This window comes from Mastomys coucha, unplaced genomic scaffold (assembly GCF_008632895.1).
Source record: "Mastomys coucha isolate ucsf_1 unplaced genomic scaffold, UCSF_Mcou_1 pScaffold20, whole genome shotgun sequence".
NCBI classification, from domain to species: Eukaryota; Metazoa; Chordata; class Mammalia; order Rodentia; family Muridae; genus Mastomys; species Mastomys coucha.
In genome coordinates this window covers 72,950,088-72,961,557 of record NW_022196903.1, presented here as the reverse complement: position 1 = coordinate 72,961,557, position 11,470 = coordinate 72,950,088, and the positions used below count along the sequence as shown (strand labels likewise).

The window sequence follows — 11,470 nt, the reverse complement described above, 5'->3', positions numbered from 1 at the left end:
AATCAACCAAATAGAAACAAAAAGAACTATACAAAGAATCAACCAAACCAGGAGCTGGTTCTTTGAAATGAGCCTAGAATCTGCCGGAGGAATCGTGGGCTTTGTCCAAATGGCCTTGTAGGAACTCTTCACTGAGTTACATACATCCTATTGACTCATGAGCCCCCTGGCAGTAACCCAAATTATCCTGAGAGGTGAAAATATTAAAAGCGGGGTGGTCACATGTCCTGGCTAGCCAGCCAAAGGCAGGCCTGTAGCTCTGGATTCATTATGAACAGTTCTTTCTCTCTCAAAAGTTCTGGCTACTTTTATAATGGATTTTATGACCATCCTAATTAAACATCAGTTGAGCTGATGAAGCAATAGAAAAGCTACATGATGGACTGTCATTTGGATGTCAAAGATGCATCTTGCCAATGTTCATCCATGTGCAACTAAGCTGGTCCCCTGGTTGACTTGGCCAGCTGGAGTCTTGGACAAACTATCCCAGACAATTGTAAGCCAGACTTCCCAGCTCTAGTGTTGTGAAATCTAAAGGCAACTGATCCCTCCCAAAGCATTTACAAGTTGCTCAAGGAGCCAAGAGAAGCAAACTTTGGTCATTTCCTCTTCTTGTTATCAAAGCTGGTGCTGTTTGGTACCATGCCCACTTGTGTGGCTTGCAGTGGGAGCTTGAAGCAGGACTAACTTGAACTGAGATGCAATCTACATAGTTTCAGAAGATGGTACAAAGAAGTGCAAACCATGTCCTTAATGAATTTCCCATTGAATAGATTTCAAAACTGTGATGTTTTAGATATGGTTTAAATAAATTTTACCTCTTATTTTTATACTTTAAACTTTATGTGTGTCCATTAGAAACTTAAGATTACCAACGTGGCTTGAATTACTTCACAACAGACAGTACTGATCCAGCGCCTTGACTTTCTCACGCAGAAAAAAAAAATTACAGAGCTGAAACTAAGACAAAGTTTACCTTTATTTCAGGCTGCTCTTTGGCAATATTTCTTGTTTTATTTTTGTCACAGGCCTATTAGCACTTCTAGATAACAAGTATTAATGATCTACTGCACAATTAGGAACTCCATAAACATTACTGGAATCCTCCTCACCTAGGGCAATCAATGTCATCTTTCACACCAGTAAGGGCCTTACTGCCAAAGCACAACCCTAACCAGTAAGGAAAGGGTTGCTTCCTGGGAATCCACTTTGCCAAGCATTCATTCACATTCCTGTGCTTCCGAAGGGGTTTCTATCAACATTTTCATGGGGTTTTATTTGCATTGTACTTATATAAAATGAAGGTAAAATGCACATGTGACCAATTAGTAAAAGTTGTTGAAATGAGCATGAAAAACTCATAGCTAATGGTTGAAATAAAATCTAGTGAATTGAGAAAAAAAAAAAAACTATTCCTTTTCAGCAAGATGGATGGCTCAGTGAATAAGAGTGCTGACTGCTCTTCCAAAGGTCATGAATTCAAATCCCAGCAACCACATGGTGGCTCACAACCACCCGTAATGAGATCTGACACCCTCATCTGAAGTTAGCTACAGTGTACTTATATATAATAATAAATACATCTTAAAAAAAAGAAAACCTATTCCTTTTCTATGACTCAAACTGGAGAATTTTCCAGCATTGGAATTTGCTGTACAGGAAACCTTAATGTTACATGTTCCTTCTCTGGAGCCCCTTCAGTTCAGAGTCACATTTCCCATTTCTGAATCCGATAGTGAGCAGACATTTCCCATTTAAAACAGAGAAGTTTTTGAAGGACCAGAAAACTACATCACACACTTGTTCACATGGAAGAAGAGATAAGGGAGTGGACGCTATCTGACTCAGGTATAGCTAAATAGCTGGGCAGTCTGTACTTTCCACATTATCATACATCTGGTTTCTTGGAAAAGAAAAGGGCACTTCCTCCTTGTGCCTATGTTGGAGATCCCTTCCTGTTCTCCAGCTTTATATAGAGAGTGAGTGGCCATACTTTACCTCAAGCAGCCATCTAACATCCAGCATGAATCTGGTGACGAAAATCAGCACACTGGTGGTCGTGACTTTATCCTTTCTCTGTTTCGTGGAGGGTAAGTGCTTGCAAAGGGAAATGAAGGGAGGTCTTAAAGATGCTAGTCTCTAAACCACTGTCCTTCAGTCTGACTTGGACATTGGAGCTCAAACCTGAAGACTGATGTCCTGGGCACTAGAGAAATCATATGTGATACACTAATGAAGGAACCCCTCCGCAGCAATTGCAATAAATAGGACAGCAATTTTCAGACCTTCAGTTTTTGAGTTTTTATGTATAGGTTTCCATTTAATTTACCCTTTTTCTTGAAACACTATTATGGTGTATTATACACACCACTCCCCTCCACAATTTTTCCTCTTGTCACTTCTTCCCTGGGTGGGAGAGGGAACAGGGAGAGGTAAAGGGAAAAATGATCAGGTATTGTGGGAGGACAGGAGTGAATCCCTGCGGCCAGAATAAAGAACAGAAACAGGCAACTTCAGGAGATATGAGGTGGGGGGGGGCTCTAGATTATACTGGAGATCAGGGAATTGAGAGACTCTCAGGACTCAAAGGAAAGGACCTTAGATGAAATGTCCTACAATGGGGAGAATGAATTTATAGAGTCTACCTCCAGTAGAGACAGGTCATCAAGTGGAAGGATGGTGTTGCCATCCCATAGTAAAAAACTCTGACCCAGAATTGTCCCTTTATAAAGAACTGCAGGGACAAAATGGAGAAGACAGGTCCAATGACTGGCCCAGTTTAAGGGATCCAGTTTAAGGGGAAGCTACAAGACCTGACACTATTACTGATGCTATGGTGTGCTCTCATACAGGAGCTGAGCATGGCTGCCCCAAAAGATACCCAACAAGCAGCAATGATGATTTTAGGATCTGCACTTCTGCCCCTAAACAGACTACCTGATCAGTGCATGGTTAGGGATCCCTTTGGATGCTCTTTCCTGTGTAGGGTTCTATACAAAGTACGTCTTGCTGAGGTTGGGCTCTGAATGTTCTGTCCTCTCTGACTGTCTCTGGTGTAGAAGAAATACAAAGTAATTGAACTGATGTTAATAGATTTGCTTATGAGACATTAAGTCACACAAAGCAGAATTTAGGAAAGGGATTATTACCTTCCCCAAAGATAAGCAGTATGCCAAGCTGACCTGTTACAGATAAATGAAATTTAGGATGCTAAAGTGTAAGTGTTAATTTTCTGCCATTATGTCTATTTCTATAACAAAGAGATCATCTAAAGACCAGTCAAGGAAGATGGCTTAGGTTTACAACCATTATTAAGTTCTGGTCTATCGTTAAGTCCTCATGTTCTAATGAGGTAAAAAACAATTCTTTCACATGGGCAAGATGATCCTAGGTAACAACTCATTTTAAAAGGAGAAGATTGGTGTACCTAAATAATTATGGCAATATCCTTCTTGTGTAAATCTCTCATCTGCGTGTATGGTCAGATTTGCAACCTCTTGTCTCAGTTTAAACGTTTTAAAGTAAAACTTGGATCTGGGATCTAACAGAGATTTAAGGATAATGGTACATGTAAGATGCCTGCGGCAAGATATGTGTAAGCTAGTAATATTTTCTACTCAAGGCTGACTCTTTCTTTTGTTTAGTTGACATACAAAAGGTAGTTTGTTTTAATTGGATATACTTGTTTTCTTAAAAAATAATTTTTATCAAATCTTTGTGAGTTTCACACCATGCATCATAGTTACACTCATCTCCCTGTCTTATATTTGCCTTTTGCCCTTGTAGCCTCGCTTTCAAAAGAAAGAAAGAAAGAAAGAAAGAAAGAAAGAAAGAAAGAAAGAAAGAAACACACACACACACACAGAACCTGGAACAAACTATTGAAATCAAAACAGACCAATGATTCGTTGCAATGAACATTTGCAAAGGAAGATGTGTGGGCAGAGTGGCATGGTGTAGGACATACTGTGACACACTACAGCTTCTATATTGAGATGCATTCAAGGCTGATTCTTATTTGGCCTTAGCCACAGTTATTCAGGCATTTCATTAAAGAGCTTTTCCTTCATGTCTTAAGTCATGAAGTGATTGTTCAGTGGGAAGATGTATTATTTCTATAGCACCAGGACTCCACTACAATAAAATGGCATATCCCTTTCCTCCTGCTGTTCTTGATTGCTCATAGGCTTCTTCAAAAGTGAGAGATTCTGGCAGTTAGTGGGGCTGTTGCAGATTTTCTGATTGTCACAGATTGCTGTGCATGAAGTGATGAGAGCAGCAATTTGGACCTTACTGCATTCAGAGGTGATCCCTAAATCCCTCATCCTCATATCCTCACATCTCCATTCCCCCTTGCTTCTGCTGTGCCTAATAAAATCTTTCTTCCTCTCATCCTCCTGGAGAGAGGGCCTGGTTTTCTTCCTCAAATTCCTTGTCTTCCTCATTCTTCTTCTTCTGTCTCAAGACTAATCCTCAACATCCTCAGTTATTCTGGGTTATTTTTGCCTAATCCTAGAAGATTCCTTTCTTTCTTTCTTTCTTTCTTTCTTTCTTTCTTTCTTTCTTTCTTTCTTTCTTTCTTTCTTTCTTCCTCTCACAGTTTGTAGATATAACAACAAAGGTTGTGTTTTGAGAAATGCCCTTGCTTTCTTCCTTTAAAAAGAAATTATTTTATTTATTTACATTTCAAGTGCTGTCCCCTTTTCCCATCTCCCTTCTGCAATCCCCACCCTATTCTCCCTCTCCTTTGCCTCTAAGAGGGTGCTCTCCTACCCACTTACCCACCCACTCCCAGCTCACCTGTCTAACATCCCCTTCAATGGGGAAACAAGCCTTCACAGGACCAAGTTCCTCCACTCCCATTGATGTCATATAACACAGTCCTCTGCTACATATGTAGTGGGAGTCATGGACCCACCCATGCATACCTTTTGGTGGTTTAGTCCCTGGGAGCTCTGTGGTATCTGGTTAGTTGATATGGTTGTTCTTCCTATGCGGGTTGCAATCCTCTTGAGCTTCTTCAGTCTTTCCCCTAACTCTTCCCTTGGGATTGCTGGGCTAGTCCAATGGGTGTTTGTGAGTATCTGCATCTGTCTTATTCAGGTGCTGGCAGAACCTCTCAGAGGACAGCCATACCACTTTCCTGTCTGCAAGCACTTCTTGGCATCAGCAATATTATTGGGGTTTAGTATCTGTGAATGGTATGGATCCCAATTGACACAACAGTCAAAGAAATACAGAGAACAAAGAAGACTGTTGACAGGATGAAGCCAGTGAAAGAGTATGAAGTGTTCTCCAGTCCTATGATGTTAGCTCAGTCACCCTGCATGGCAATTTTGATTTTCTTCCTCATTGCCTGTCCATGTTCAACATTTGGGCTGAGAGAACATCTCTGCCTGCCTAAGATCATTCCTTTAAGGATTCTATGATCATGGGCTTCCCTGGAAGGGTCAGTGTAACATTCATGCATCTTTGTGCTTGCCATTGTTTCTTATTCATGGATCAGAAACATTGTCTCATCTCCTGCCTGAAGCAAAAATCTTGGCTCTGAATAAGCCTCTTACTTGTTTTTTTGTTTGTTTGTTTGGTTGGTTTTTTTTGTTTTTTTTTTTTTTTTTTTTTTTTTTTTTTTTTTTTTTTTTTTTTTTTTTGCATTTTCACCTCTGATATATATGCAATGTTCATTTCAATTCTTAGGGGATTTGTGGTAAAGGGTAAACTCCTGTGAGGGTAAAAGGGGCTAAGATGTGATGTGTGGGTAAGCTTGCTGGTGTATAAAAGACCTGCAACATCGCAAAGTGATCCTCTTAATCTCTCAACCACTTCCAAATTTCTGCAGTAATGTAGAGAATGTGGGAAGATGTGTTTCCCTGTATATTTGTTCCTACTGGCTCTTGGTCAGACCAACAAACCATAAAGAGAAACAGAATGCTGTTTAAGGAGTCTCTGGATGTTCCTCTGGGGAGTTTTGGATGAACATATTCAGAAATAACAGGATATGAATTCTAAAGTTCCACTTAGCACTTTTAGGAATTCAAGTCATGCCTGTTGAGAAGACTAGGGGGTTGAGGAATGATGGTGCATAGAGGTCACCTTATTCATCTCAGAGTGGCAGATGGACCTTCTACCTTGGGAGCCTTGACCATACTCATTTAATGAGTTACCATATCTTTCCACAGGTATTTGTTTTCTTCTAGTCCAACTTCTCTAGGTGGCAGAATATAGTTTGTGTTACAGAATTGTATTGGTGGATGACTCAGTCTGGCTGACACTTAGTGAAATGTGACAAAGGAATGTATGTATTTCCAAGGCAAATATTTCTGTAATAAGCTTTGGTAAGCCATCAGCACACTCTGTCCTCCTGTAGCCTGCAAACACTTGACCATCTATTCCTAAGCCCTGAAACCTGACTGTGTTAATCCTCAGTGTACATTAATGTTTCAATGGCTCAACTGGGGATGTTTCAACTAGAAAGATGTTCTATACTTCTTTGTCCGTCCTTGTCCTCCCCATTTTCTCAGACTCTGGCTTCCATCCTTTTCTCCATCTATCTCTCCAGCATTGACTAGTATATAGTATGCTCTCCACATTGTCTCTTTATTCTTACCTATTTTCAACAAATGTGTTTTGACTGATAAACACTGAAGTTAGGAGTATGTTTTTCAACAGACCTGACCCAATTTTCAGTTTGGTGATACATTTGTTGGGAGCAGAGTAACCAGTAAACAGTTGTTTCAACATCTTTTTTTCCCTGATCATATAGAATCCAGGGCATATGTTATAAAGTTTTTCATGGCTATGACCTTAGAAAAGCAATAAAATACAAAGGAAGGTGAATTTATTTTAGCCAATGAATCAATAAACTTGTGTCATCATGATTGAAAAAACATGGTATATTCAAACTGTTCAACACATCTCATGCAGGGAGCATAGCTGTGTGTAACAGGAAGAGACCAATATAAGCTATCACTCCCCATTCATCCATTTCCTCCAACAAAGCTCTACCTGCCACAGTTCTGCAACCTGGTAATAGTCCAACCTGTGGTTCCATAAATGGCTTAGACCACTTATCAGTCTAAAGTCCTCACATCCTAAACATCTCAGAAATTTCCTCACAGACACAGCCAAAGGTGAGCTTGTGTAATCTCTTAGACATCCTCAATACCATCAAGTGACTAGGATCCAACATCAGCACATGAAGGTTCTCCTGCACCACAGTGTCCATTTGTACTGCATGTTCACATGCCTATGGACCTCATTGTCCTTCTCAAAAGTTTGACTGTTTAGTTTTAATCTTAACAATTATGTTCTATAGCTTCTGGAATTAGGGTTGTCTGGAAATTTTATCTTCATAGTTTTTCCAGTGGATTTTTTTTAACCTATAAAAAGTACATAATATTCTTCTGATTGTATCCCATGTTGCAGATTCACAATTCTGCTTATTGTTTCTGGTGTATATCAAAGCCTTTAGGGTCATGACTAGGTTATACTATGTATTTGTACATATTTAAAGAAATATTTATATATCTATAACTATTTCAAAATTATGATAACCTATGTTTATTTTTTATAGTGCCATTCATTGATTCATGGTCCTAGAACATACAAGTAGCATTCTCTACAGACCATTTTGGGAGCCCTGCACCTTCTGTCTATATTGTATATCTTAGGGTTTTTTTGTTGTTGTTGTTCACTCTAACTGTTAACTAACAGTGGACTCACCTTATTTAGCCTCAGATATTTTATTTTATTTTTATGTAGATACAAGATTATTAAGAAGAAAATAAGATATTGAAAATAGTGAAAAACATCTAGCAATAAACGTGAAATCTTCTGATGAGTGTAGCTACTCATTTATAATCTCAGCACTTGAGAAACAGAGCCACAAGACCTCCAGTCCCATGTCAGCCTTGGCTCCATAGTGAATTCCAGCCCAGCACTGGCTACAAACTAAAACCCAAGCTAATTAAACAAAAGCCACTTGTTATAAACAAAATGACACATATTTTTTGAGTAACAATGTTAATTACCATCATTTAATGTGGTTCCAATATATCATTGAAAGCCATGAGTGCCTTTGGCCAAACACACAACCTGAAACAACACCAAAAAGCACTATATACTTTTAATATTACAGTTAACGCCAAAAGAACTTTTGAGCTTTCCTAATACAAGTGGTCTTCTTAAAATTTGTTTTTTCTTAAATACTTTTTTAAAGCATACTATCTAGTTATACCCAGGTCACTGACTTCACATAAAACTTATACCGACAGCAAAAGTTAAAAGCAACACCAAATACCCACATACTTTTACAATATTTGTAAATCACAGGTAGGTCTAAGTTATTCCCCATTCTCCCTGCTTTCATAAATATACAAACTTTGTTACAAAAAATGATGCAAAATTATTGAAACCAATCTACTATAACTTGGAAATCTGATCAACCCTTACCCAGTATTCAAAGTCAAGATTTAAAAAAAAAACCAGACTGTTAACTTATTCTTGTTTCTGATCATATTATTTTTTAAAACTTTCAAGTTCTCAAAATACACCCTTAATTTTCAGCCAATGTCTCCATTGTGGAAAAAGCATGAATTCATAATCTAGCACTGACTCAGGGGCAGGGGATTGTGTGGGGGGGAGGCAAATGTGTCCTTTCAATGTCAATCTTATGAGGGCAGTGGCCACCTCCTTAAACTACCTGCTGCACACACAGCTTAACTTTTAGTAGATAGTCCTAGCTTTTCCAGAGCAGGTCCAGAAGGAGCATCTCATTCCACTCCAGTGCAGCATGCCTTTCTTCTTGCCACATAAAGCAGGCAGCCTGGAATGCTTCTTGCCTCCCAACCTTCTTTTCCTTTTCTATCCCTGGCCTGGCAAGCCACCCTTTCTCTTGCCAAAGGCTCTTACTGGGGAGAACCCCTTTCCTCTTGCCTTTCTGGCTCATTTTCCTCCTCCAGGCAGCCTCCTCTTGGTCCCTTTCCCTCATATGCTTGTTGGTGGCCCTCTGACAAGTCCAGCTGAGGCTTCTTGCTGTTCATGACTCAAAGTAGCTCCAACTTGTTTGGCCTTGTGCTTGCTGCTACAGCCATGGCAGGTGCTGCACCAGGAACCAGGCCCCATGGGGAATGAAAGAGATGGGAGAGAAGAATGACTCATGTCCTGACATAGGTCTGGAACACTGGATGCCAGACATGGGTGTCTGTCAAGGGTCCCACTCCACTGGGTGGACATCTGGATCCCAGTCCAAGGGAGTGGAGGGGGATAGCTGCAGGGGCAGGGGGAGGTCCCTGGGCCTCATGGAGGCCAAGGACACAGGTTCTACCCCTGGGCATCACAGGCGACCCTGGACAGCATGGAGGAGCTGAGAACAAATTGGGGGCCACAGAGCAGCTCAGTCCTCTCTGGGGCAGAAGGGGGACTGGGGACAGGGAGCAGAAGAAGAGGCCTCTCAGTGGTTCAGGAGCTAGCAGGCTTGAGTGAGCATGCAGGAGTTCTTGGTCTGGGTCTCCGAAGCTGCTGGGCCAACACTGCATGTCTAGTTTAAAGGAGGCAATGCATGATTGTAAGATATTTTATTATAGAAAGGAGAGAGAAAAGATAGGAAAGTAGAGGCCAGCCATGGCCATGTGGAGAGAGGGGCAAGGGAGAGTTAAAAGAAGAGTAAGAGCATAAGAGAGAGGAGAGAGAAGAAGAAGGAGAGGGGAGGAAGCAAACTGTCCCTTATATGATAGGTTGGAATACTTTTCTGTCTGATAGGACATATCTCGCTGTGGTCAGTTGACTGGGAGTTGAGTCCAACCAGAATGCTTGGGCATTGTCTAGCCACAGAAAAATGGAGTGAGGGCTTGTGGTGCTAGCTATTTGGGAACGTGTCTCCACTGTTCCATCCCTTGTGGAATCTTCTACTGGGTCTCTGGAAGTTAAGACTCACTCAACCAAAACGCAGACTGCTTTTCATGGCCCAACACCAACTGGTTCTTTTTCTCAGCTGCAAAGTCCCCAAAGAGGGGCTGAAACTTCCTCTTCTTCCTGGAGACTATGGCGCTTTCTCCTTGGAAGGTGCTCCAGGAAAATTCGCTCCAAAGCAGTGGACCTTGGTTATTTGCATGGCATGGCCAAGCTCCTCCTTACTCTGGTGTCCTCTAGGGTACAGGCTGGCTGAGCTGGGCATCTGCATCATGTGTATGAGGGACAGGATCTGCAGACCATTCAGCTTTTTCTTGCCTATGTATTCATACTTGGGCTGAATCTTGGCGAACTGGTCTTCCATGGGGTCTGTGCCCCAAGGCACCTTGATCAGCCATTCCTTAGGGTCATCCTGGAATTGCTTGTAGCTCTCAGAGCACATCCACTGGCCACTCACCTCGTAGCAAACAAGGTTGGTCTTCTTGAGACAGATACCCTTAAGGTGCGTGATCTGCTGCCAGCAGGTGAGTGGCTATGGCAGGTGAGTGGTGGACTCCCACAAGCTTGCTATCACACTATCCTCCATGTGCTTGGTCCACTCTTCTCCAGAGGAAAGAATAAGGTAATGACTTTATGTACAATATCAGAATTACTTGCTAAATTTAATTGTTAAGAATGTAAATAGGAGGCAGAGGCAGGCAGATTTCTGAGTTTGAAGCCAGCCAGATCTACAGAGTGAGTTCCAGGATAGCCAGGACTACACAAAGAAATCCTGTCTTGAAAAACAAAACAAAGCAAAGCAAAACAAAACAGAATGTAAATATTCTTTAATTCCTCATAAAATTTTCACTTTCAAGCTATATATATAGCTTGCTCTTCCTCTCTTAGCCTTCATATTCAAATGTTCCCAATCCCACCAGCCCACGGCAGTTGACAGGATAAAGACAATGAGGTGCTGGAAAGAACTGTCCCATCATGGATGGTGGGCTCAAGCATCTGCATCAGAACTTGGTCTTTCCTTTTCATTGCTTCTTTTATTCTCAGGATTTGAGGTGGAGGATAATTCTGACTCTTCTCAAATTGTGCCTTTGTGAGACCAAGTTCGTAACCCTACTTGTAGCATTTAGCTCTCCACACAGCAAACAAATTACCTTGCCATGATCTTTTTAAAAATTCAATAGCACTAAAGGCTCAAAGCCCTGAAAGAGTTTCTTCCACTTACTTTTTCCCTTTCAGCTCTGAAATGCTTCCGGTGCACTTTGTTCAACTATAAGGGGATATGTTTATACAAAGAAGACCCCTGTGAGACACAAAGTAACCAAGTATGTGTCTGGTGGGCAACGTATGCAGGTATGTAAAGCAGGAAGTCTCAGGTTGATGGATTCTGCTTTCCCTCAAAAGCTACATCCCTTCTTATCCCTGGGGATGAAGTGGAGGACATGCTATTTTGTTAAAATAAAAAAGTCCCCTCTGTGTCTCTACTAGCTGCCACTGGCAGAAGTACAAACCTAGAAAGAGAAAATATGCATTATGGTTGTTCCTGAGGTGGTTTTCAGGGGAC

General features: G+C 41.1%; 1 protein-coding gene and 1 pseudogene across 1 annotated transcript in view; one reads left to right on the top strand and one right to left on the bottom strand.

Moving 5' to 3' along the window:
- The first annotated feature begins 2,023 nt into the window (after positions 1 to 2,023).
- LOC116099934 (prostate and testis expressed protein 4-like) overlaps positions 2,024 to 11,470 on the top strand; it is a 12,410-nt gene continuing 2,963 nt past the window's right edge. The window contains exons 1-2 of the mRNA XM_031384028.1: positions 2,024 to 2,090; positions 11,146 to 11,259. Of these exons, the coding sequence (XP_031239888.1) occupies positions 2,024 to 2,090; positions 11,146 to 11,259 (181 nt within the window). The remainder of the gene's footprint in view (positions 2,091 to 11,145; positions 11,260 to 11,470) is intronic.
- Positions 8,725 to 11,032, bottom strand: LOC116098452 (annotated as a pseudogene).